The 25,839-nt window shown below is 37.4% G+C and overlaps 3 protein-coding genes and 1 pseudogene across 4 annotated transcripts in view; 3 read left to right on the top strand and 1 right to left on the bottom strand.

Annotated features, from left to right (window-relative positions):
- Positions 1-289: 289 nt before the first annotated feature.
- On the top strand, positions 290-5,200 carry LOC105131586 (calcium-dependent protein kinase 1). Its single transcript, XM_011034624.1, has 7 exons — positions 290-1,906; positions 2,105-2,248; positions 2,378-2,530; positions 3,268-3,383; positions 3,605-3,772; positions 4,103-4,327; positions 4,786-5,200. Exons 1-7 carry the CDS (start codon positions 1,096-1,098, stop codon positions 4,906-4,908), a joined length of 1,740 nt encoding a protein of 579 aa, XP_011032926.1. The 5' UTR covers positions 290-1,095; the 3' UTR covers positions 4,909-5,200.
- A 1,215-nt stretch (positions 5,201-6,415) lies between these two features.
- LOC105131588 (nuclear pore complex protein NUP1-like) lies at positions 6,416-25,548 on the top strand. Of its 2 annotated transcripts, none has more exons than XM_011034625.1 (10): positions 6,416-6,815; positions 7,152-7,198; positions 7,986-8,101; positions 8,322-8,514; positions 8,875-9,177; positions 9,261-9,353; positions 9,445-10,116; positions 11,626-12,155; positions 12,474-13,439; positions 24,420-25,548. In XM_011034625.1, exons 1-10 carry the CDS (start codon positions 6,512-6,514, stop codon positions 25,117-25,119), a joined length of 3,924 nt encoding a protein of 1,307 aa, XP_011032927.1. In that variant the 5' UTR covers positions 6,416-6,511; the 3' UTR covers positions 25,120-25,548. The 2 variants fall into 2 exon arrangements, with proteins under 2 accessions (XP_011032927.1, XP_011032928.1); XM_011034626.1 differs by having other exon boundaries at positions 12,474-14,248; positions 25,229-25,548.
- Positions 14,911-25,839, bottom strand: part of LOC105131589 (uncharacterized) — a 13,096-nt gene continuing 2,167 nt past the window's right edge. Inside the window, exons 2-3 of the mRNA XM_011034628.1 lie at positions 15,862-16,112; positions 14,911-15,458 (exon numbers count right to left, since the gene is read on the bottom strand). Coding sequence (XP_011032930.1) covers positions 15,099-15,458; positions 15,862-16,056 — 555 coding nt within the window. The 5' untranslated portion in view covers positions 16,057-16,112 and the 3' untranslated portion in view covers positions 14,911-15,098. The remainder of the gene's footprint in view (positions 15,459-15,861; positions 16,113-25,839) is intronic.
- Positions 19,248-21,292, top strand: LOC105131587 (uncharacterized; annotated as a pseudogene).

The following is a 25,839-nucleotide window of genomic DNA, read 5'->3' as shown; positions in this document are numbered from 1 at the left end:
AAACAAAAAAGCTTCTAAACATGATTAATTATTTATAGAGCCGGCTAAAAATTCTATAGGATTAATATTCGGCGTCTTATGTTGTTTTTTATATATTTTTTTAAAATTTTTAATATTAGCTTGTGAATATTATTAAAAAAATTAATTTAATAATTCAATAAAAAAAAACACACTATAAAATGGTTTGAAACACAGATACAAACACCCCGATCCATCAAAACTGAAGTTAACGTGGGACCCAACAAGCCGTAGTTGAAAAAACAATCAAGCGCAAAGGTCGGGATTGGAAAATCCGCCACCAACACTACGCGTTTTTAGCCGATGGTTCAAACCTCTAGCACAACTCAACAGTACACACATACCTGTCTGCTTATTTTATTATGGTTTGATACAACCACACCAGCAAAATTTATCCATGAAGAAAAGGCAAGCCTGTGCACGTACCATCACATGCCAAAAGCAACTGAGAAAAGACATTCATAACCCACCAAAAACAAGTCGCCCCTTTCTTTCTTCTTGAATTTGCAGCGAACAGACCTGGTAAACCAATTGCCATGCTTTAACTTTGATCAAGATCTTGACTTTCTGTTTTTCTACCCAATTTGTTTTCAAGGGCAGGGCTCGTTTTGTTCATTTGTTACTGTTTTTTGGATCGTTGAATCTTGAGTTTTTCTTTGTTGGTCATTATTCCTCGATCTATTAAGTTGGTGTTTTTGTTTGCTGTTGTACTAATAGTGGATTTAGTCACTGATCAAGAAGGTTTGGCTGTTCTGGGATTCTTTATTTGTTGTATTTTGCTGAAAAACTCTGGTATTTGCTGTGATTTGTCGACTAAAGGTCAATCGTTTTGTATTTGCAATTCGACAGATGTTTTAGAAAAGCAGATAATTTCAAGAATTTTTGTGATAGTTGGTTGACTTTTGATTCTATTTGCTGATATTTTTCCATAAGCGGATGGTGTTCGAGTTTTCATAGTGATCATATTGTTAGTAATTTGAAGTTCAAATCAGTTGTGTTGTGTTGGTAGAGCCTGTGGGACTAGATCTTGATGTTGAGATTAGTTGGGGTGGTTAGAAGTGATTGAGTGCGGGATAGATGGGTAATACTTGTGTAGGACCGAGCATTTCCACGAATGGTTTTTTCCAATCTGTATCCGCTGCAATGTGGCGGACTCGATCGCCAGATGATTCAATGTCTCAGACTAATGGAGAGTCTGTCCATGAACTTGAGGCAGTATCTAGAGAATCTGAACCGCCTTTGCCAGTTCAGAGCAAACCCCCGGAACAGGTGACCATCCCAAAACCCGAAGCACCAGAGAAATCGGAAAAATCTGATGAGCCTGCAAAGCCTAAGAAGCCCCCTCAAGTGAAAAGGGTGTCTAGTGCTGGGCTTAGAACTGAATCTGTTTTAAAAACTAAAGCTGGTAATCTGAAAGAGTTCTTTAGTTTGGGAAAGAAACTAGGACAAGGTCAATTTGGGACAACATTTCTATGCGTGGAGAAAGCGACAAAGAAAGAATTTGCATGCAAATCGATTGCTAAGAGGAAGTTGTTAACTGATGAGGATGTTGAGGATGTAAGAAGGGAAATCTCGATAATGCACCATTTGGCTGGCCACCCAAATGTTATATCTATTAAAGGGGCTTATGAGGATGCGATGGCGGTTCATGTTGTTATGGAGTTATGTGCTGGTGGTGAGCTCTTTGATAGGATTATTAAGCGCGGGCATTATACCGAAAGAAAGGCAGCTGAGCTTACTCGAACTATAGTTGGAGTGGTTGAAGCTTGTCATTCACTGGGTGTGATGCATCGAGACCTCAAACCAGAGAATTTTCTGTTTGTTAACCACAAAGAGGACTCACTTCTAAAAACAATTGACTTCGGTTTGTCAATATTCTTCAAGCCAGGTATGTTCTTATTGTACTTTCAGCATCTACTGGAATTGATCTTGTGTTATTTTCATTACCATTTTTTTTTATTTGACAACTTGCTTCTCAATTCTATAATCATATGTTTCCTCGGACAAATATACTGCAACACCTTGCGTAAGAAGCCATAAATTTGCCTTAAAGATTCTACTTGAAAATTGACGGTTCTCTTTCCAGGGGAGAGATTTCACGATGTGGTTGGGAGTCCGTACTATGTTGCTCCTGAGGTTCTGAAAAAGCGTTATGGTCCTGAAGCAGATGTTTGGAGTGCCGGAGTCATCATTTACATTTTGTTAAGTGGAGTTCCTCCCTTTTGGGCTGGTGAGAACTTTGTCATTTACTAGCTTCCTAAATTCGGTTGTTTCTGCAGTTGGTCTAAATGTGATCCAAATTTAACTTAATAGAATTTCCACCCTCTCTTGTTTCATCTTGCTTGTCACGGTTATCCAGAGACCGAGCAGGAGATATTTGAACAGGTCCTGCATGGTGATCTTGACTTTTCATCAGACCCTTGGCCTAGTATATCTGAAAGTGCCAAGGATTTAGTGAGGAGAATGCTTGTTCGAGACCCCAGAAGGCGTTTAACGGCACATGAAGTTCTGTGTGAGTCTTGATTATTCCTTTTTTCTTATCTCTTGATTTACGGGTAGTTACATTGGATTATTGCCTGAATAAAAATAGAAATGAAATGCTCAAGACTGACAAATTAACCATATGAGAAAATTGGTTTTTCTGAGTTTCAATGCATGACATGTCAGACTATTACTATATCATGCCAAATGGCAGTCTCTTTACATGGGTTTCTTATCTTTTGAATGAAGGGTAAACATGTGTTCAGAATGGTTGTACATGATCTTTAAATCCTTGACGAGACTTGTATTGATGTGATCAAAGTGTTTTTCACTGGGAAATGCATCAAAATAATTTTTATTTTATTTTTTAAAATCATTTTTGACATTGGCACATTAAAAGGACTTGAAAATATAAAAAAATAATTTTAAGCAAAATAAATAAATTTTCATGAAACACCTTTTGGAACACAATTCCAAACAGTGCCAGAGTCATTGAGCCACATCTCCCCAGGTTATCTGCAGTGTTGATAGATTCTTATAATCAAGCAAAAGTGCTAGAGAGAGAAAAGAACAGAGCGCATTATTTTAAAAAATAGCAACCGAACCTCTTGCTTTTTTCCAGACTTCTTTGGAAAGCTCAGGTTGGGTGGTTTTTCTGTTTCTCTTTCATTTCATGTTAGAAAATCTTAATATGAAATCAAGACCTCCTCATTTTTTATCCAGTAGGATTCCTTTTCATCTGTGATGTGTGGGTCAAACTTCTTGCAGGCCATCCTTGGGTGCAAGAAGATGGTGTAGCTCCTGACAAGCCTCTGGATTCAGCTGTATTGAGTCGTCTGAAGCAATTTTCTGCTATGAATAAGCTAAAGAAAATGGCTCTTAGAGTAAGTCTCAGGCTCGAGAATGGGTCTTGGAGTAAGTCTCCACATGAGCAAGACATGATGTTGTAATGAACCTTGAAGCATTTGAATATCATATATTCTGGAAATGCTTAGAATCTGAAATTAAAATAACTTTATTCAGATGTCGCATTATTTAAGTGCAGGAATTTAAAGTAGAAGTTTCTGAAGATGTAGATGATGGATTTGTCTTTTTCCTCTTGCAGATCATTGCAGAGACGCTATCTGAAGAAGAAATAGCTGGCTTAAAGGAGATGTTCAAGATGTTAGACTCTGATGGCAGTGGTCAAATCACTTTTGAAGAACTCAAGGCTGGATTGAAAAGAGTTGGAGCTAATCTTAAGGAATCTGAAATTTATGATCTGATGCAAGCAGTGAGTATCATAGGAAGTCCTGATTCCATCTTTAAGCTAGGAAAGGAACTATATGTATTGACAAGAAATGAACTTGTAGGGGAGATATTCTAAATGTGAACTCAATGTATTTCATGAAAATAACTGTTAACTTTTATACTGCCAGCCCAACAAAAGGTATTGCAGTGACTTATTTCATTCCTTCCGAGTGATTTAGGTCTAGATGTGGGGTACTTCATTGCTTGAAGAAGAGTTAGATTATGATCGCAAATTTCACAAAAATCTAAAGTATGGGAGATACTTTAATGTCTAAAAACCTTCTTTAATTTATTGCATACTCTTAAATTGCAGGCTGATGTAGACAATAGTGGCACAATTGATTATGGAGAGTTCATTGCTGCCACGCTTCATCTAAACAAAATTGAGAGACAGGATCATCTATTTGCAGCTTTCTCATACTTTGATAAGGATGGAAGTGGCTACATTACTCCAGATGAGCTTCAGCAAGCTTGTGAGGAGTTTGGAATTGAGGATGTTCGCTTGGAAGAAATGATCAAAGAAGTTGATCAGGACAATGTAAGTGATATATTTATCGTTTTTTTCCCTTTTTCTTTTGAAGATTTCATTTTAATTGAACCAGTGATGGGAAGAGGTTTTGACAAGAATAGAGATGGGAAGGGATGAATGGTCTACTTGGTGACCTTTGAAGAAGATATGTTCAAACGCAATATATAGTAGATGATGATGATTTGATTTGCAGAGGCATTACTGGTCCTATAGAAACCTTATCTGGATGCAAATTGGTCCCCTAATATCTTCAATCAAGAATATGAAATTTATCCGTATTGGTTTTCTTTCATGGTTTTTGAGAGACATTTGGCAGAGTGGATGCTATTTGTATTCTGTGTTGAAAATGCTTCTGCAATGCATCTTACACTGCATATATGTTGCTCGTGAACGAATTTCTTTTCTGTCTTAGCAAAACTGCATTGCATGCTGAGCTTGTAGTCATTGATTGTTTGTAAATTTTGCAGGATGGACGCATAGATTACAACGAATTTGTAGCCATGATGCAAAAGGGAAATGTAGCAGGTCCAGCAAGGAAGGGCCTGGAGCATAGTTTCAGCATTAATTTTAGAGAAGCTCTCAAACTTTAGTTGCGTAGGCAATGGCGAGGTTCGGTTTAATTCTCTCTTCTATTTTTGAGGGACTACGGTGTATAGTAAGAGCATGGCAGCTCCACTATGAGAAGCAAGCAGGCCCTCTGTTTACATGGCAGTGTTTATTTGGGTTTTCCATTTCGATTGGAATCTACCTTGCAATCTTTGTACTAGTTTTGAGGTGGAAAGAGAACTTGTATGCTCCATTTATTACTTCTTCAGAACCCAAATATGTTGGCAGAGCATTTTGATGTCCTTGGAAATGCATTATTTTTTCTGGGTTTTAGCATCCTTGCCATATTCCCCTCTAGTTTTCTTTTTTTTCATTTGTTTCTTCATCTTCCTTTCTTCCCTATGGAACTTGAAGATAGGCAAACCAGTTCACTTCTGGGGTGTGATCTGCCCAGATGTAGATATTCAAGATTTTGTGATGTATTTTCATGAAAGCTTGTTAGGCAAAACATCAAGCAAGCTAAATTGTTGGCGCCTGAATTGGGTTCCGTATTTTTAGCGGTGCACGTATATGTGTTAGCTTTTATTTTTTATATTGTTTTGTAAAAAATATAAAATTAATGTTTTTTAGATATTTTGTATAGTTTTGATATTTTAATATTAAAAAACAAAAAAAATATATTTTTAATTTTTTTATGGATTTATCTTATCTGAGTCATGAGTTTTTAATGTTTTTTGTAATATAATTTTTTTATCTGTTTTGTTTATATGTGATTTTTTAAGATATTATTTGATTTTTTTATAAATAAACTTTATATTTTAAAATAAAAATAAAGATGATTTCAATACGAAAATGTTAATATATATATATATATGTTTTCAATGAATTAGCAAAAACATCACCTACCAAATTACTAAACTCGTAAAAGAGACGCTTTTTTTTTTTTTTGCTTGTTTTTTTCCAAGAACAAAAGTTTTGGACTTTCTCGATTATAATTTGACATGTACTTAGTTCTCACACACTTCCAAGCTGCACCTCTTCACAAATCAAAGTCCCATGGGAGTATACCACTTAATTGGAGGATCCCATGTGAAAAGGAGTATAGTAACAAGTACATTCCCACTACATACATGATCATGGGCCATTCATCACATGTAATTATTCTAATATACTCAACCACAGTTTTTTTTTATTTACCTCACAATCAATCAGTATTTTTTATATATATAAAAAACCCAAAAACAAAGAAAAACAAAAAATCAAGATCAAAATCACAATCCCTTAACAAATAAATCACCAATCTCATCAACATAATTCCTCCACTTCTTTACTAGACCTCAAATACCACCACGCAATCCATGCTTCGTTTGTCACCCTTCCAACCACACCTACACGACATTTTAGCGCTGCTCTAGCCAAAAAGGGAAAATACTAAACAAATACACAAAATGTTGGCGTACCTGGGTGTAAAATACGCATGAGTACATACGGATATACTACCCCCCACCCCTTCTCCTCTTTTCAACAAATAAATAAAAACCCTAAACTGGTTTCTTTTTGGCCTTTTTTTTCTCTCTCTACAATAAAACATACTCTTCCTCTCTCTCTCTCTCTCCACATACCTTAACCCTAATTTCGCGGTTCTAAATGGCGACGGCGGCGGGTCGGGAAAGTAACGAGAGGCTGTATGAAGACCGAGGAGGCTACGGGAAGTTTCGAAAACGGCCGTTTCGAAGGAGTACGCAGGCGACGCCGTATGATCGTCCTTCGACGGCAATTCGAAACCCTGGCGGGATTAGTAATGGTTGGTTGTCGAAATTAGTGGATCCGGCTCAGAGACTCATTGCTTCTAGCGCACACAGGCTTTTCGCCTCTGTCTTTCGAAACCGGCTCCCTGCGCCGCCGGTGGTGACTCCTCGGTCGCAGCCTCCGGAGACGGAACGGGAGACAGGTTGGGTTTCTTTTGATTGTGGTTCGAAAATGTTTTCATTTTGTTGAGTTATTGTTTTTTTTTTTGTTGATGTTGGTTTCTTTTTGCTTGATTCTTGTTGTAGAATTGGCGTAGTTAGGTTTTTGATTCGGTGAATTTTGGAAATTATTGTTTTGGGCTAGCAGAATTGTTAGTCATGGATTCTCTCTTTAATGAGTCAGGGCTTGTTTGTTACAGTTAGTTAAAATTTGTAATTAACGATGCTCACTCCTACTTAACTGTACTTCAGTTAGTAAATTTCATTTTTTTTTGTTGTTAAAGAGAGAATTTGTTTGTATCATGTGTTGTTTTAAACAGACGTGAACCCGGGAGCATTGGATAAGCCAAAGGGAATGTCTTCCACAGTAAGTGAATTGCTTTCGTGCTTCTTTTTGCTCCTATTCAGCTTTTTTCTTATAACTATTATCACTGGGTTATTTAGTTGATTTTGATGGATTTATGACTTTGGGTTATGTTGTCGGAACTGGGAATTTGGGAAGAATGTCAATGTTATATGAGGGACTAAGTTCAAATCTCGCTAAATTCAAGGTTTATTTAAAAATTCTTCTGTTGGCTGATAATCCTTTTTATGTTGGGGAGTTGTAGAAATAGTTATGAGGAGAAAATACATGTCTGTATTTTCCCTTATAATGTATAAATAAATCTATTTTAAGATTCTTACATGATCATGAATGTCGTTGCTTCTGTGTTTTTTTTTTTAAGTTGACACAGAATGGACCAAAGGAATTTTAATAACTGATGTTAGTGCATTTTGAGACTGCAACTAGTTAAGCCATGAACTTTCTGTAGCTTTTTTGAACTGTTTCATGCATGCAATATTATTTGCCATCAAATTTGCAGGATTAAAGAGAGGAGTGATGGGGAGAAAAGGGCATGACTAGTTGTATATTCCTTTTTTTTTCCTTAATGAATCTAAAATCAGCTATAAGGAAATTTTCTAATGGATCAAAGAGTAAATTAAATGCATACGTTTTATTATGGATTATAAAAACTTCATTTTCATCATTTTCATGCATGCGTCAGCGATATTTTCATATGTTTACAGTTGTGGTTCATGTATACTAACTTCGTGATTTACGTGTTGCAAATTTGACTCGTATGTTTTTTCTGTTTGCAAAATTGTTCTCAAAGGATTGTCTTGAAGTGCATAGAGAAGCCATCAATGCAAGCAGTGGTCTGATTAATAGTTTGGATAGAGGTGGGGTCACTGAACTCGAATTAATTCTAAAGCAGAAGACCTTTACCAGGCAAGTTACTGTTGAATTAAAATCCACTGACTTTGAATTAGCTGTCATGTATGAATTGTAACATCTGCGACATGCATGGTGGAAACTTTCTTCATCTGTATATTTATTTGTGATGTCATAATTCCCTTTTTTTTCCTGCATTTTATAATTTTTCTCAAGTGTTTATTATGATGATGTGGTGATGCAAGGCATAATTTTTTCTTTATTAATTTCTCTACAGGTCTGAGATTGATCGATTGACAGCTCTGCTGCAATCCAGGACTGCTGATTTTCCTACTGGTAATGAAGAGAAAAAACCTGAAGTGATTTCTTCAAGAGCCATGGTCTCTGAAGGCAAAAAGGAGTTATTGACTGTTCCCATTACTAATGGGTTTGAGAGCCGCATTAATTCAACACCTATTGTCGGCTCAAGTGTAGGAGAAATTCTCATGCTTCTTCTCTATTGTTCTGACACTTGCAAGCATTTTTGTTGGTTTGTTGATTCTCTTGTTTCATAGAAGCTGTAAGAGTGTGCATACACATGATGTGTGTATGCAAGCATTTATTTGTACATGCAAACCTGCACATGCACATAGTCACATGACTTTATGCTGTTTCTCATGTTTCACATTTAGTGGCTTTGCACCATTGCTTTTGTTTTATGGAGAATGTAAGGACTTGCCTATACATGATGTGTGCATTCATGCATTCATGCACTCATGTGCATCTACATACCCACCCGTGGCTTTGCATTGTGGCTCTGAATCACATTTAATGGCAAACATTTTATTCAGGTCCTCAATGAGGATGCTGCTTCACCTACAGAGCTTGCAAAAGCTTACATGGGCAGCAGGCCTTCAAAAGTATCACCATCAATGCTAGAATCACGCTGCCAGCCATTTCGTGATAATTCAAGAGCTCTGATCAACCCTACATTCACTCCAAAATCACCAATGATGTCACTCACGCCACGTTCTTCTGGCTGTCCTGGGGTTCCTGAGAATTATTTTGTGACCCCAAGGTCTAGAGGCAGATCTGCTATATACAATATGGCTCGAACACCATATTCCAGAGTTCGTGCATCTACTGGCCTCCAGGTTGGTATGCTATGAAAATCTGTTTCTGTTTGCAATTGTGATTTAAATTTTTATTATCAACACTTCCCCCCATCATTTTCCAGGGTGCTGGAACATCAAGTGATGCTTTCGCTGGACCTTCATTTTCATCTCAGAATGCATTGGAGAGCAGCCGATTTTCTGGATCTAAACAAGGGGTATCAGTGCTGAAATCAATCAAAAACATTTTCATAGACATTTAGAATTCTCTAGCATTATGTGACCAGACTAGTTTATTTCTTTTTTCAGGCTTTAAAACGGAGGAGTTCTGTCCTGGACAATGATATAGGATCTGTTGGTCCCATACGTAGAATTCGTCAGAAATCAAACCTTCTGCCTACCTCTGGAACCCTTTCTATTCGTGGAGCTGGTATCGGCTCTAACGCTGCTCAAAAATTACACTCAACAGAGAAGCCATTTTTAGTGGGTGAACCATCAAAGGATAATGGGGATAACAATGTCCATGGTACTTCTTTTACCCCTGTTCCTTCCAAGTCAAGTGAGATGGCATCAAAGATATTGCATCAGCTGGATGTGTTGGTCTCATCAAGGGAGAGGTCTCCTGCCAAGTTGTCACCATCCATGCTACGAGGACCAGCTCTTAGAAGCCTGGAGAATTTAGATTCTTCAGATTTTGTAGAGATTGATAATGACACTAACAAGTTAGCGTTGAAACATGATACCTTGTTACCTGATGCAAGAGAGTCCGTGTCACAAAAGCAAGACAAAGTTGAAGAAAAGGGTCCTGGCAAACCCATTGCTCCTTGTGGCAAGTCAGCCCTGGCAGGAAATGGTATGGATACCACAAATTTATTGAAGAATGATTTGGCTGGGGTCAAAACATCAGCTTTTCCTGTGATGAGCACCTTTGCTCAGGCTCCTGTACAAAAGAAAAGGGCTTTCCAGATGAGCGCACAAGAGGTATTTGTTACATCAAGTAATATTTGATATTCACACCTAAGTTGGATGAAGGCCCTTTACTAGTCTCCTTAGCCTATTTAATTTCTCTATATTTCTTCACTTATGACATCTGGAATCACCTCTTTTTTTTAAGAAAATAGTTTCCTTTGCTTGTCTGTGGACTGAGTTACATCACCTTGGGTAGACCAAGTTACACCACACTGGGTATCTTGTCTTTCCTTTCCCTCTAATATTAGGTTTGAGTGGGCAGTCCAAGTGACTGTAGCATGCACCTGAGATTTGTAGTTTGCATTTTGCCGTGGTTCTATCCATTGTCTTCCACCCATCTAAAGTTGGTTGCACTAGTTTGTCCTTATGCTTAATAAACAAACATACATTTCTGTAGTGATAATCCAGACATAGATAATGTAGTCATCTTGATTGGAAAATCCTGGCATCATATTAAACATTAAAATTGGGTTGTGGATGCTGGAATGGGGGAAAGTTAGCCATCTGCCATTTTTTGGTTGCAATTTCAGTATAGCCCTTCAGCTTTCAGATAATTTATTATTATCCTTTCTAGTTGGAAGGCATTCCTTCACTCTCGGTTGCTATGGAGTGTTCACATTCTAATACTTCTAGTGTAATTATATTCATCTTAGTACCCTACATGTAGGAGCAATTGAAGGGGAAAAAACTACACTCCTATCTTTCATATGCAGTTAGAGGCATTTTCAGTCCTTCAAATTTTAATTTCAAATAATTTAACCATTCAAGGATCATTAGAGCACACGAAGTTTTTCTACAAATTCAACTAAGCCTTTTATCTGATTATATCCACATTTAAACCAAAAATTTGGGGTGATGGTGATCATTTGTTGTGCCACAGGACAAAAGGAGATTAGACCCACAAAGTTTTTCTACAATTTCAACTAAACCTTTAATCTGATTATATCCACATTTAAACCGAAAATTTGGAGTGATGGTGATCATTTGTTGTGCCACAGGACAAATGGAGATTATACCCATTAGCTGCTTTTTTTTTTCTTATCTGAAATATAATGTAATATAAAAAAATGAAAGTAATCGTATGAGAGTATATGATTGTCTTGATTTTAATTGTTTTGATTTTTTTAACTTCGTTTATAATTAGAATTATAATATGTTCATAAAATAACAAGAATATAAATTGCAATAATTTAGCCATTCAATACAGATACAACATTTCTTTCAGAATTTCAACTAAAATCTTTTATCCAATTTATTTCAACATGTAAACTGAAGATAATTGAAATTAGGTTATGAAATAATAACATATGATTTAATTTTTTTTGGCATTATTCAACTTAATTATTTTTACATATATGTATGGGCAAATGTGGTTATTCGTAATAAACTACAGTGACATTGAACTGATAGAGGTCTACATAACCTGTGGCACCAGCCACAGACCACCGTCTATGTGGTTATAAATTCAGTGTGCTCTATATTCTAGTACTAGTGTGTGATATTTTATTCCCTCTTTTGAAGGATTTTCTGGAGCTTGATGATGATGACTCCCCTAATGGGACTGCATCTGGTATGTTGGCTGAAGGGAGAGAAAAGGGCGATACCAAATTGGTAGAAAAGAAGACCAGTGTTGCTGAGGCTGTTGTAGTGGAGAAGTCTCCGGTCCAATCTGAAGTCAACTCCCCATCAAGTTATACATTGAACAAGAAAAATGCAGGGGTTGATGGGTCTGTGGTTGTGGAAAAGAGCATTGGCTTTATATCTCCAGCAGCACCTCTGCCTACCGTTACTGATAAGCAGGCTGCAGTAAACAAGTTAGAATCAATATCTGATGAAGTTGCCCTACCAAAGTATTCAAATGCTTTGCCCCAAATATTTAGCACTGCTGAGAAGGTTGCTTTGCCAAAGGAACCAAATGGCACCTCTCAATTTTTCCATTTTAGCAATAAAACTGGTGATAAAGCTGCACCACTCACACTTACCTCAGTCATGAGTGACCCATCTGGCCAAAAGTTGGGTGTATCATCTGATGCTGGACCAAAGGGTTCCAGGTCAGTAGATGCATTTTAGTATTTTTTTTTAAGGTTTTCATTGTCATGTCTTTAAAGTGTGAAGCCAATATATATGTGCTATGAGGCTAAATGCAGAAATTATGGGTTCACACATGCTGTAACTTGTGAAAAAGATGAACCACAGGTATAAATGCGCATGCCAAATTGATGTTACCTTGATCTGGTTCAGTTGTTTCCTTTTCTTCCTTTCCCAAGTCAACAATTCAATGGCATTTCTTGTGAAACTTTGTGACATTGAATTTCTCCAGATCTTAATTTTTATGGCTTATTTACTTTTCCTCTCTTGCCTAATGCCAGCTATACACCTATTGCTACTGGTGCTACTGAGGTGGTGACAAGAGATCCCGGATTAGATAAAGGTGATGATAAGGACAGTTTGAAGATTGGAAACTCATTCAGGACAGCTGAAAACGTGCCTTCGACATCAATTTCATCGAATGGAAGCCTATTCTCATTTGGCATCACCTCCAATAGTTCAAGTCTAAATAATGGATTTCTTGCTTCTACTACCCCATCTTCATTTTCCTCTCCCAGTCTGCCTTTATTTTCCAGTAACCTTACTGGTCAAAAATCATCTAGCTTCCCTTCCAACAGTGTTGCTAGCAGCAGTACTAATGCCACTACCACTGCTTTCACAGCTGCAAACACTAATGGGAATAGCAACTTCTCTGTTTCAGCATCGGCATCAGAACCTACCTTGACAGCTGCATCTATTTTTACATTTGGGACTGTCTCATCAAATTCAGTCTTAACAGTACCATCAATTAGTACTGAAACAACTGAAGTCAAGACCAAAGAAACAAGCTTTAGTGCTTCTAGTAGCACATCCTCTGCAACGACAAGCACAACTGGCAGCATTTTTGGTGGTACTTCTGCAATCACGAATGCGGGCAATAATATTTTTGGTGATACCACTGCAGTTACTGGCAAAGAAAATAGTGTTTTTGGTGGTACATCCCCTGCAGTTACAAGCACAGAAATTAGTGTTTTGAATGCCACGGCTGCAGTAATGAGCACAGGAAGTGGTCCTTTTAGCTTCAATGCTGGGAGCACAACTTCAGCTGCTACTAATCAATCTCAGGGTTTTAATCCTTTTAATGCTGGCACTACTCAGGTTTCTGCTGCTGGAACTGGTTTGGCAACTTCAACACAGAGTATGCTTACGCAATTTAGTTCACCTGCATCAACTGCAAGTTCAGGCTTCTCTTCTGGCAGCTCCACATTTGGTTATGTGAATACAGCCTTCTCTTCTGGCAGCTCCACATTTGGTTCTTCTACATCTAAATTGTTAAGTTCTGGTACTACGTTTGGACTTAACTCTTCCGCTTCCGAGTCCAGCTCTGTTAGCTTCATGGTGAGCCCCGCATCTGCTGTATTTGGTTCCAACTGGCAGGCACCGAAATCTACTGGATTTAGTTCCGCACCATCCTCTTCCTCAACGTTGTTTGCCTTTGGAGCAATTTCTAATACTGGTACGAGCAGTGCACCCATGGTGTTTGGATCAACCTCTAGCGTCTCATCTGCTCCCCCTTTCCCCTTCAGTTCACCTGCATCTGCTACTCCATCACAGTCTGTGTTTGGTGCCCCAAATTCTAGCTTCGGATTTGGTTCTTCATCTGGTAATAATGACCAAATGAGCATGGAGGACAGCATGGCAGAGGACATGGTTCAGGCAACCATGCCTTCAGTTCCGGTATTTAGCCAACAACCAGCTACACCTGGCTCAATTTTTGGTTTTTCAGCTCCATCAGGTGGGAATCAGTTTGGTTCTACAGGTCCACCAAGTGCAAATCCCTTTCAATTTGGAAGCCAACCAAATCTTGCTGCTCCGCAGAACCCATCTTCTCAGGCTTCAGGTAGTCTAGAGTTTAATGCTGGAGGAAGCTTCTCATTGGGAACAGGTGGCGGTGACAAGTCCCATAGAAAATTTGTCAGGGTCAAAAAAACACAGCGCAAGCGGTAAAGACACCTAGGAACTGAGGTTTGGTTTTGTTGTGTAATTTCCTGGTTATTGGTGGCAGACAAGTAATTATAATGATGAGAGATACGCAGCATGATTTGCTGTTTCGGAGGTCACCCATTGATATTTTGGTGGCAAAGATAAACCTGCCTTTTCAGGCACCAGAGATGTCGTTGATATTTTGGTGACAAAGGTAAACCTGCCTTCTCGGGCATCAGAGATGTCCCTTTCCCCTCAGGACGATGGTGGAAAGGCATGCTTATGTTGTTGCAAGTTTGTACTGTCTTCTTAGCAAACCTAAGAAATTTTACCATGTACTCCCTAGTGGTAGCTCATAGGATTATAGTTGGGTAGATTTGCTTGTGACCATGTTCTCTGTAGTCTGTACTCTATCACTTGTAACATAAACAGCAAATCATATCGATTTGTTTAAGAAAGTGTCTTGTTCTGAGCATCAGGTATTTCCAATAATCATTGTTTTATCTCACTTGTAATCTGTTTTCTAACATTCTTCGCTGTTGCCTGCCTTGTTTACTGGCGACGGAACTTAGAAGTGAACACTGAATTATACACGAGGGTTTGCTGAAAGACATGCAACAGGAGATGAATAAATGTCAATTTATCCTACTGTTAATGTATATGATATAAGATTTGGCTATTGGAGCCGACAATTTAAACAAGATGCACAAAATTACTGGCAGGAAGATAGGAAGCGTGAGGCACAGAATGTACCCTTCATGTAGCAAGTTCTTGAAGCACTATAAATCCCGTAGCGTGAAGCGTTAGGCACAAAATGTACCCTTCATATAGCAAGTTCTTGAAGCACTATAAATCCCTTTTAAGTCGGGTGATTAGCAATCCTACATTACTAAACCATAATCAAAGCAACAAGATGAGTAAATGATCAGAATTGAACTCGTTTTGTTTTTACGGATGTAGGCAGCCTAGTGGCGATTAGATCACTAGTAATGTCTGGCTCCAGCATTGTTGTAAACACGGCCCTCCGGGTATGGAATCCTTCCCTCATTTCCTTGAGCTCTTCCACCCCCACCATACTGAGGTCGTCCCCGGTAGGACTCAAATTGACTGCTGGCATAAGCCCGATGTGTTTCTCCAGCACTGATGGGTCCTGTAGCAGCTGCAGCACTATAGCTACGGGCATCCTGCAAACCTGTGTTTGGGTAGTGGTTCATGCTGGCTTGTTGGTACTGGCTTAGTCGGGCTTGTGATTCCTTCCTAAGAAACTCTTCTCGTCTATTGGCTTGTTGAGCTCGAAGAGCAGAAAGTTTTTCATGGTATCTGGTATTGATCTCGATAATTTTCTGAAGCAGCAAAAATATTGAATGTTTATCGTTTGGCCAATCATCTATAATATGAACAGTAAAAAATACAAAGAAAGCCAGTGCTATCAGAGATCAATACTTTAGTAAAGTCAAAGGGAAGAGAAGGTTTCAAAACCAGCATAAGAAGAGAAGGGCATGTTAGAGAAGCAGGAACATTTGCAACACACTAAGCAACAGTTGGCTCTTTGTAAATTAATTTGTTTAAATATTTATTTGACTTCTTCAATCATGCACATGCGTCATTCGAGCTGAAGTTTAAAGTAACCCCCCTCCCCTTCTCTCCTCCCTGAAAGAGCCTTTACTGGCCCAGGTTTAATATAGTTGCAGCTCACAAGGGGGGAAAGCCCGGATAATTGAAGAAATTGTTTCATAGAAGTCTCACCTCCCTATGCCTAGCATTTTCGGCAACCTCAGCATCACCTTGCTCCTTTGCCAATTTCGTTACTTCATCAAAGAACTTCCTTTCAAGACCTTCAAAAGAAATTGGCAATGAGTTGTCCTCAAAGCCAAGCTCCATATCTTGGTAATGGGGCTGGGTTCCGCCAGCTTCCTTGTTGGACTGACTTCCTAGACCCATTTTCGGATCAGGTGGCTGCCCATGGTAGTAAGATCTTGCCCCAGAACCCACTTGACCTGCAAAATGAAACAAACATGAACAAACATTCATAAAACTTCTTCATAGCTTTTTTTTCATAAAACTTCTTCATATCTTTTTTTCTCCTAGAAAAGCCACAATTTTCTTGGTTATCAAGCATGCATCCTAAAGTTTGTTCACACACGTAGCATCCAAATTACATACAAATATCAATCTCAACTTTCTGATTCTTTACCTTTAAACTTTAATGCCCAATTGCATCTTGACTATAATTCAATCTTCAATAGATCTACCAGCAATCCTAACACATCAACGCAGCTCACAGCTCTACATTGTAAATAAGTTCATAGCTTACTTTGATCATCTGTATCCTATACTACGCTCAAAAGGGTCACGATATCACCCACTTCAAATGAACTAAGGTTCTGTCTGGTATGACTTTTGTGCATTGATTTGAGTGTCCCACTGCCACTGCCCTTCAGCTTTTGAAGATTTATACCCAGGATGCTGCTCTGTCTCCAAACTAGGGTACCCATCTTGCCTTCCTCCTCCTCCTCCATAACTATTACTCATTGCCCCTGTATTTCCTCTCATTCTCTGTCCACCTCCTCCATACGGGTTCATATTCCCATCCCCGTAAGCCGGCGGTGGCTGCCGTTTCATTCTTTCTCTCTCTGTAATCCAAAAAGAAACACGGCAATACACGAATTAGCAGCTGTTTGAAAACAACGTTGCACTATCTGATATGTTAATTCATTTCACTTTGGTTTGGTTTGCTTCTTTTCGATTTATGAGGAACTCGAAGAGACGCAGGATGGGGAGCGAGCTAGTGAAGGTTGATGTTTGCCCTTGAAAGACATGCCAAGTTTTCTTTGTGGGCCATGGCCTATTTAGTTGAAGGCTTATCATGCTTATGGAAGGCTACATGTTGAGGGCAATTTTTTTAGTTTCGGATCAATAATTTTTTTTTTCATTTTAAAAATGTACTTTCACATTATCCTATTTATTAAAAAATAATTAATTATATGAATTTATCCAAAATTTTAAATTCAAAGTATTAAGAAAATCAAAATATTTATTTAATCATTAAATCATCTCTTTAAAAATATTAAAAATGATTGGGTGAAGTCATGTTTTTAATTGTTTATATTTGATAAAATTATGATGGTATTTTGTTTTATAATCTAGACAATTTTTGTTCATCTTTGTGCAAATGTTTTATGATCTAGACAATTTTTGTTCATCTTTGTGCATATTTCTGACTTGAGTGAGTATTTTATAACAAAAATAAAATAATTATTTTTTAATATAAAAAATTAAATTTATAATAAAAAAATTATTAAAATTTAAAAGGTATTACTGTATTATTCTTGCCACACTCATAAAATACTATTCATTGAAATAATGCTTCCTTTTTCTTTTCATTTTTTTACTTTATTTATTTAGTTTTTATTTTTTAATTTAACCTTTTAATAATTCAAATTTTTTTATTTAACTTTTTATTTAATTTTAATTTTTAATTGGCCTTAGAAGATTCTAATCTTCAATATTGGATATAGTATAATTAAGTAACTGATTTTAGTTTATCTTTTATTTTTTTAATTTTAATGTTTAATATTGAGTAAGCCGAAAATTAAACTTTGAAGTATTTTTTTTTAATTTGCTCTATACTAGGTTATTTTAATTTTATAATCTAAGTCGTAAATTTAATAGGTAAACTTGAGTTATTTTTTTATATTTAATTAATTATTTTATTTTTATTCTCATATATTTTATAGTTAAATTTATTTATAATTAAATTTTATAATTAATTTTAACTTAATTTTTACAAAATTATCATAAATTTATAATTTGAAACGTAAATTTTATTATGAATAGCATATGTTATAGTCTCAATATTTAAAAAATAATTTTAAATTAAAAAACTAAAAATATATTTATATATTTAATCTAATATATTATATTTTCAATAGTTAAAAAATAATTTTAATTAATAAAAATTTTATTATTAAAAAAATACTAACAGTGGTTAAATAATTTCTTTTACATTAAAAAATAACTCAGATATTAACTGGTGCTGAAAACCATGTTTGATTTTATGTTTTGTCGAAATTGAAAAAAAAAAAAAACCAGGGTATTTTATTTGTTTGTAAATCATGGCCAGTTATCTGTTGGATCGGGCGTAATTGCCCTCTGTAATTAAATCTCCACAGGCCCATTATCTGAAGAAAAGGAAGAAACGGATCGGGTTATGAAACATCCTTCTCACTTCTTCTGCTCTCTGTTTGTATCTCTTTTTTGGCACACAAGAATAAATTTTTGAAATTTGTTCTGATTTTAGAGAAGTGAAAGAGAAACGTGGAAGAGAGTGTTAAGAGAAGCTACAGGGAGGCAAACATGGAGCACCATAACAAGTAAGACATGGTCATCAACATCACCAACAAGCATATGTGCCGCTGTGGACACACTGTTGCTTCGGTCTCTTTGAGAACACTATCTTCAAGTGTCCAAAATGAACCCTCTTCCTGTAAGACAACACAAACTTTACTTAAAAACCCTTTGGGGTTTTGTTTGTCTTTAAAAAGCAAAACCCCCTTTTTTTTTGTTTTTGCTTTTAAAGGAACCCCGTCAAGAGTAGGGTTTTAGATAGAGAAATACTCGCGTATGTTAGTTCAACAGGTTGCTTGGATTAAAAATGGGAAACCCATCTTTGTTTTTTTCATGATTTTTAGTACTTTTGTTGTGTATGTTTGGTTTTTTTTAGTAAAGTTTGTGGCTTTAGGCAATTTAAGTAGGTGAAGTCACCTTTTACTCGATGTTTAATTTATCGAGGTTACGTACGCCTATGTACATGCTTGTATGTTTGCTTTTGTTGAGTGAAGTTTGTGACTTTAGGAAATCTAGAAAGCTGAGCTTATGTTTGTCTATGCATGCATGCTTATAAGATAGTTTTGTTTCTAATGGTACAGGGCTATAAGATAGTTTTGTTTCTAATGGTTCAGGGCTTGATAGTTGAAACAAGGGCCAAGGAATAAGGTTCTTTAGTTGGAACTGCTACATTAAACCTCGCCGAAGGAGAGAGAAGCCATAATTGATGTTCCTTTAACAGTTCACGATGGCACTGTCGAGGGCACTCTCTTGCTTCATGTAAGTCCATTCCTGTTAATACGACGAACATCTGTTATTGACCGTATGCTATGCTAATGGCTGTTTCATTTCTGACACTAATTCAAATATAATGCAGTTGTCTCTCAACTTGATGGAATTGAGAACTATTCAAGAACATCTACAGGCACCACAGAGAGTGATAGAGACTGCCCCACCCCCACCCTCTTCTCTAGAAATTTTATCGCCAAGAAGAGATGAGCTTTCTGTCCTTAAAGCAGGTCTGAGAAAAGTGAAAAGGTTCCAAGTGACAATAAAGGCTTGTCATGAAGAGAACAATTATGATAGTTGTGTCAGAAGTGAAGATGCCGAGGACAACTATCCATTTGATACAGATTCACTCGACAATGATGGGGAATCAGAGGAGAGTAATGGGGATTCTAGTGCTCAGTTACCATTCAATTATGAAACTTTGGGGCATGCAAACAAGGCTGGAGGATCATTTTACTCTAATGCCATAAATAATGCTGAAGATGAGAGTTGCATATACTATAACCACCGTAAACAAGATATGGGATCTCTGTATGTTGAGTCCTCAACTGCATCAGACCATGAACAATCTTTGAGACAGAGTTCAATACGTGGAATCTTAGCTTGGAGGAAAAGGAAACTAAGTTTTATATCTGCAAAGCCTAAATCTAAAGCAGAGCCTCTCTTGAAAAAGGATTGTGGAGAAGGTGGTGATGACATTGATTTTGATAGCAGGCAGCTTAGCTCCTCTGATGAGTCCAGTTCTGGGGTACGTATCAACCCTTTTGCTCTCCCCCCCTCCCCATCTCCCTCTGTTTCTTTATTTGGCATCTTCTTTCTTGGGCTTTCCTCTTAATATAGTTATACGAGTTCAAACTTCACTCTAAAACTATTTTTGTTCTGGCAGTGGAATAAATTGGAAGAAGGTTCCAGTACTAGTAGATCATCATTTTCTGAATTTGGGGATGACAAATTTGCCGTTGGCAGCTGGGAGGCAAAAGAAGTAATAAGCCGTGATGGGCACATGAAGCTCCAAGCGCAAGTCTTTTTTGCTTCAATTGATCAAAGGAGTGAGCGAGCTGCAGGAGAGAGTGCCTGTACAGCCCTGGTTGCTGTCATTGCTAAGTGGTTGCAATCTAACCAATATGAAGGACCAATCAAGGCTGAATTTGACAGCTTGATCTGAGGTGGATCTTTAGAGTGGAGAAACTTTTGTGAGGAGTACTATAGACAACGATTTCCCAACAAGCACTTTGATCTTAGACATTTCTCCAAGCTAAAATCCGTCCTCTTTCAGTGGTCCCAGATAAGTCTTTTATTGGATTCTTTCATCCAGAAGACCTAGAAGAAGGGGATTTTGACTGACTTCATGGTGCAATTTCTTTTGACAGTATTAGGCAGGAGATTAATCATCATGGGTTAGACTTGTCTCGTAATTGTGATCCTTTCGTCTGCATTGTAAGTTGGAATGACCACTTCTTTGTCCTCAAGGTTGAGCAGGATGCCTACTATATCATTGACACATTGGGTGAGAGGCTTTACGAGGGGTGTAATCAAGCCTTATCTCCTAAAATTTGACAAAGATACAACAATCCGGAAGCTACCATCTAGTCCAAATGAATGCGAAAAGACTCCGATGGAAGAAGAAATTGTGTGTAAAGGAAAGGAATCATGCACAGAGTATTTTAAGAGCTTCTTGGCTGCAATCCCTATAAGGGAATTGTGGGCTGATATCAAGAAGGGTTTGATGGCATCAACATCCCTTCATCATCGGCTTCAAATTGAGTTCCACTACACCCGGCTGACACAACCTGTAGATGAAAATTCATCAGGAGATGTAACAATTTGATGATGCACCAGCATTGTATTAGCTGCTATCGCATTGAATACCTCCCATAGAGTTGAGCTTCCATAATTTTCAATGCCTGTGATTATTCTAACTCCATCCCCCCTTGCAATGTATGTTTTTTAAGCAATAATTATGCTGATACTGCCATTTAGTGATTTGTTTTTGAGGCTCTTAGTATATTCCTCCTGTAGTCTTCGGACGAAGAATACAAGTTTTACCTATTCATATTTTCACGTTCTGGTGATATGTTTTTACTGTAGGTAACAGTAAAATTTCCATGCATAAAGTCACATGAAACTTTCCTTATTTTGAACCTTTATTTCACATGCACACGATGCCTTTAATTACAGTGGAAGCATAACTTAAGCGGACACCTTAGCTCTTTGACTTCTCTTTTACAAGAAAAGTGGCTCCTTGTATCGTGGCATTTTCAGGTTTCCCGGCGAGATTCACCAACTATTCTTGCTCGTTTCCCATTATATAACATCCGTGGACTCTCTCTTGAAGCATAACCCTTCTTCTCTTGTATTCAATACAGTCGTTTCCTTCTCTCTCTTTCTCTCTCTACAAGAATGCATGGGTCAGCGAGTGGAACTCGGGCCTCTGATGAGTTGTTGATCAGCCTGGCACCAGCTGCCGATGTATCCCCTCTGAAACATACAGCTTACACAGAGTTACCAACCCATGATCCCGTATCTGATGTGACCAAGAAGGATGTTGCTTGGCATCACAAGTCCATGGGAGAAAATGCCATTCATCTCATCCCGGGAATCCTGATTCTATGTGCTTTGACTCTCTGGGTTTTTTCTCATCCGTATCAACTTTAATCAAGCAATGCAACTCAAATCATATTTTAAATGTGCTTCCTTGCCTTGTCTTGGCTTTCTCTCTATAATGGAATTATAGTTTCATAATCTATCTATATGATAAAAACCTAGTTTGAACCATGTGATACCTAATTTGTCAGGATTTCTTACATTTTAGTATGTTACTCTGATACCACCTAGCTTTGACTAGAAAGTTCAACCACACCTTCCCTGAAAGAAATTGCAGGGTTAGCAACAGACTCCTTGATTGATCATATGTAAGGCCTCCCTCAATCAGAAGATTATGGGTTTTCCCCCACCTGCATTGGCAAAAGTGCAGCCATGGATACTGAGATGTGACAGTTTATTTATCTTATCACAATTTAGTATTGAATATTCTATTATAAATGTATTTGTTTCATTTTTTTAAAAAAATATTTATTATGTTTATTTATAATGTCATTTTAATAAAAAAGAATTCACTTTAAACTAAGTACTTTATATTTTTTCAACTATAAATCATTTGTAATTTTTAACTCCATATGACGACTTTTTTTTTAAAAAAAAAAAAAAGTTTTGCTCTCTGCATACATATATGCACGATAGGCTTCTGCATTCATGTATATATGTAACATTATTTAAAAAAATAAGAAAAATAAATAAATAATTTCATTCTTTTGGACAGAATATTATGCTCATATCATATCATTTTTTAAAGGGTTCCACGGCACCTGTATTGTGGCCAAAACTAAATATTTATTTCATTCTTTTCGACAGAATATTATGCTCATATCATATCATATCATATCATTTTTTTAAAGGGTTCCACTGCACCTGTATTGTGGCCAAAACTAAATATTTTCCTGAAAATAAATAAAAATATAGATATGACATTAACGATATGATAAATAAATGAGATTTTAACTTTACACTTTAAATATATAAAATTATAAATTAATAAAGAGAGAGAAAAGATTAATCCCATGGGAGAGTCGGGCTTAACCAGAGGTGAACTGGCTTATTTGTGGGCCACTTACTCCATCTCTCTATAGGCCATTGAGCCATAATGGAATGGAAACGCAGCCTTCTGGTTTGGTTAAGGGCTAATTACACCTTTACCCCTAACATCAAATGCCACACTTTTCCGAGTTCCACTCCTTAAGCTCTAAGGTTTCAGCTTTTACGAGTTATACTGACTGGTCAAAGCGTAAAGTGAAGCCTTTTGCTTACTATAGTAATTAGTAGGAGTAACATCGAAACAACTTAAATATTAAGAAACCGTTAAACATACGGTTTCTTAATAGGAAGACACATTTCATTATATTATATTATATTATTAAGAGGTGTAGTTTAATTAATCAGTTATTGAATGTTTTTTTTTGAAATTATCAATTGAAATATTATAAATTTCAGACCCATTAAAAATTCATCATTTATTTCAGAATTTTAAAAATTAATTAAGGTATATAAATTGTACAGGATATCCATGATTAAAAAAAAAGGACACATTCCATTATACACGTGACGTTTTTCCGTGAGTGGGAGTTGGGATTGTAAGGATTCCTGACTCTGAAGGCAAGAACCAGTCCATTAAAACCACACAGCTTCATGCTCTTGAACTTGAATTCCAGTTTCTTTTTCTGAAGACAGAGAGAAGATACTTAATGGGTTTTGTCTTTCAACAATTTTGAGTTATCGTTTCTCAAATTAAGAACCGCCAAGGTAACATTTTTTTCTTCTTTTTCCAAGATAGGTTTTCCTTGTTTTGCTTTTATTCTCCATATATTGTCTCAGTTAACTTGAAGTCAATGATCTTGATTGATTCTGAAATTGATTTTGTTTAAAGTTCATTTTTAAACGAATATTAGTGGTAGCTCTAATACACATTTCCTTGAAGATGGCTGAGGTTTTGTTTTTTTAACTTTGAAGCAAATATTTTATTGGGTTTTGGACTGTTGTTTAAAGATCACTTCTTTTTCACACGTGTGCTCCTACATGATTTTCTGCTATTCAAATTTGATGTTGGAAGCGAATTGGTAGCTTCCATTGGAAGTTTTTCATTAGGATAATAAGTTTTGATGGTGGGTTCTTGTATGTTAGAGCTTGTTGGTCTAATAGGTCCTAAACATGCTAATTAGTGCATTTTGTGGCCATTTTCACATGTCTTAAACAGGGTTTTGATGGATATAGGTTAACTTAACGCAATGTTGTTTTTGCATGGATATATAGATAGGCAATGTCAAAAGGGTGTTGACTTTGTCTGAATAAGGTTACTTAACTGGTTTTGCAGTTTGGAATAGTAAGATGGCCAGACAGGCTAATACACTTTTCCTTGAAGAATGGCTGAGGATCTGTAGTGGTAGCAGCAACAACACTTCAGCCACTACTAATCAATCTCAGGGTTTTAATCCTTTTAATGCTGGCACTGCTCAGGTTTCTACTGCTGGAACTGGTTTGGCAACTTCAACACAGAGCATGCCGAAGCAATTTAGTTCACCTGCATCAATTCCTTTTAGTTTGACTACGAGTTCAGCCTTCTCTTCTGGCAGCTCCACATTTGGTTCTTCTACATCTAAATTGTTAAGTTCTGGTACTACGTTTGGACTTAACTCTTCCGCTTCCGAGTCCAGCTCTGTTAGCTTCATGGTGAGCCCCGCATCTGCTGTATTTGGTTCCAACTGGCAGGCACCGAAATCTACTGGATTTAGTTCCGCACCATCCTCTTCCTCAACGTTGTTTGCCTTTGGAGCAATTTCTAATACTGGTACGAGCAGTGCACCCATGGTGTTTGGACCAACCTCTAGCGTCTCATCTGCTCCCCCTTTCCCCTTCAGTTCACCTGCATCTGCTACTCCATCACAGTCTGTGTTCGGTGCCCCAAATTCTAGCTTCGGATTTGGTTCTTCATCTGGTAATAATGACCAAATGAGCATGGAGGACAGCAAGGCAGAGGACACGGTTCAGGCAACGACGCCTTCAGTTCCCGTATTTAGCCAACAACCAGCCACACCTGGCTCAATTTTTGGTTTTTCAGCTCCATCGGGTGGGAGTCAGTTTGGTTCTACAGGTCCACCAGGTGCCAACCCCTTTCAATTTGGAAGCCAACCAAATCTTGCTGCTCCGCAGAACCCATCTTCTCAGGCTTCAGGTAGTCTAGAGTTTAATGCTGGAGGAAGCTTCTCATTGGGAACAGGTGGCGGTGACAAGTCCCATAGAAAATTTGTCAGGGTCAAAAAAACACAGCGCAAGCGGTAAAGACACCTAGGAACGCCGGTTTGGTTTTGTTGTGTAATTTCCTGGTTATTGGTGGCAGACAAGTAATTATAATGATGAGAGATACACAGCATGATTTGCTGTTTCGGAGGTCACCCATTGATATTTTGGTGGCAAAGATAAACCTGCCTTTTCAGGCACCAGAGATGTGCCTGATCCTGCTTATGTCTTTAAAGTTCCCTTTCCCCTCAGGACGATGGTGGAAAGGCGGGCTTATGTTGTTGCAATTTTGTACTGTCTTCTTAGCAAACCTAAGAAATTTTACCATGTACTCCCTAGTGGTAGCTCATAGGATTATAGTTGGGTAGATTTGCTTGTGACCATGTTCTCTGTAGTCTGTACTCTATCACTTGTAACATAAACAGCAAATCATATCGATTTGTTTAAGAAAGTGTCTTGTTCTGAGCATCAGGAATTTCCAATAATCATTGTTTTATCTCACTTGTAATCTGTTTTCTAACATTCCTTGCTCTTGCCTGCCTTGTTTACTGGCGACGGAACTTAGAAGTGAACACTGAATTATACACGAGGGTTTGCTGAAAGACATGCAACAGGAGATGAATAAATGTCAATTTATCCTACTGTTAATGTATATGATATAAGATTTGGCTATTGGAGCCGACAATTTAAACAAGATGCACAAAATTACTGGCAGGAAGATAGGTAGCGGGAAGCGTTAAGCACAAAATGTACCCTTCATAT

The sequence above is a fragment of the Populus euphratica genome, unplaced genomic scaffold (genome assembly GCF_000495115.2).
Source record: "Populus euphratica unplaced genomic scaffold, PopEup_1.0 scaffold24.1, whole genome shotgun sequence".
Taxonomy (NCBI): Eukaryota; Viridiplantae; Streptophyta; class Magnoliopsida; order Malpighiales; family Salicaceae; genus Populus; species Populus euphratica.
Note: the sequence above shows the minus strand (reverse complement) of the source record. Positions and strands in the feature narration are given on the sequence as shown.

Excerpts from the sequence above, each read along its gene's own strand:
- LOC105131588 (XM_011034625.1), top strand. The coding sequence starts at position 6,512 with ATGGCGACGGCGGCGGGTCGGGAAAGTAACGAGAGGCTGTATGAAGAC. Across the intron at positions 6,816-7,151 it reads GGAGACGGAACGGGAGACAG|ACGTGAACCCGGGAGCATTG; the intron begins GTTGGGTTTCTT and ends TGTTTTAAACAG. Across the intron at positions 13,440-24,419 it reads TTCTCTTCTGGCAGCTCCAC|ATTTGGTTCTTCTACATCTA; the intron begins ATTTGGTTCTTC and ends TGGCAGCTCCAC.
- LOC105131586 (XM_011034624.1), top strand. The coding sequence starts at position 1,096 with ATGGGTAATACTTGTGTAGGACCGAGCATTTCCACGAATGGTTTTTTC. Across the intron at positions 1,907-2,104 it reads GTCAATATTCTTCAAGCCAG|GGGAGAGATTTCACGATGTG; the intron begins GTATGTTCTTAT and ends TTCTCTTTCCAG. Across the intron at positions 3,384-3,604 it reads TAAAGAAAATGGCTCTTAGA|ATCATTGCAGAGACGCTATC; the intron begins GTAAGTCTCAGG and ends TTCCTCTTGCAG.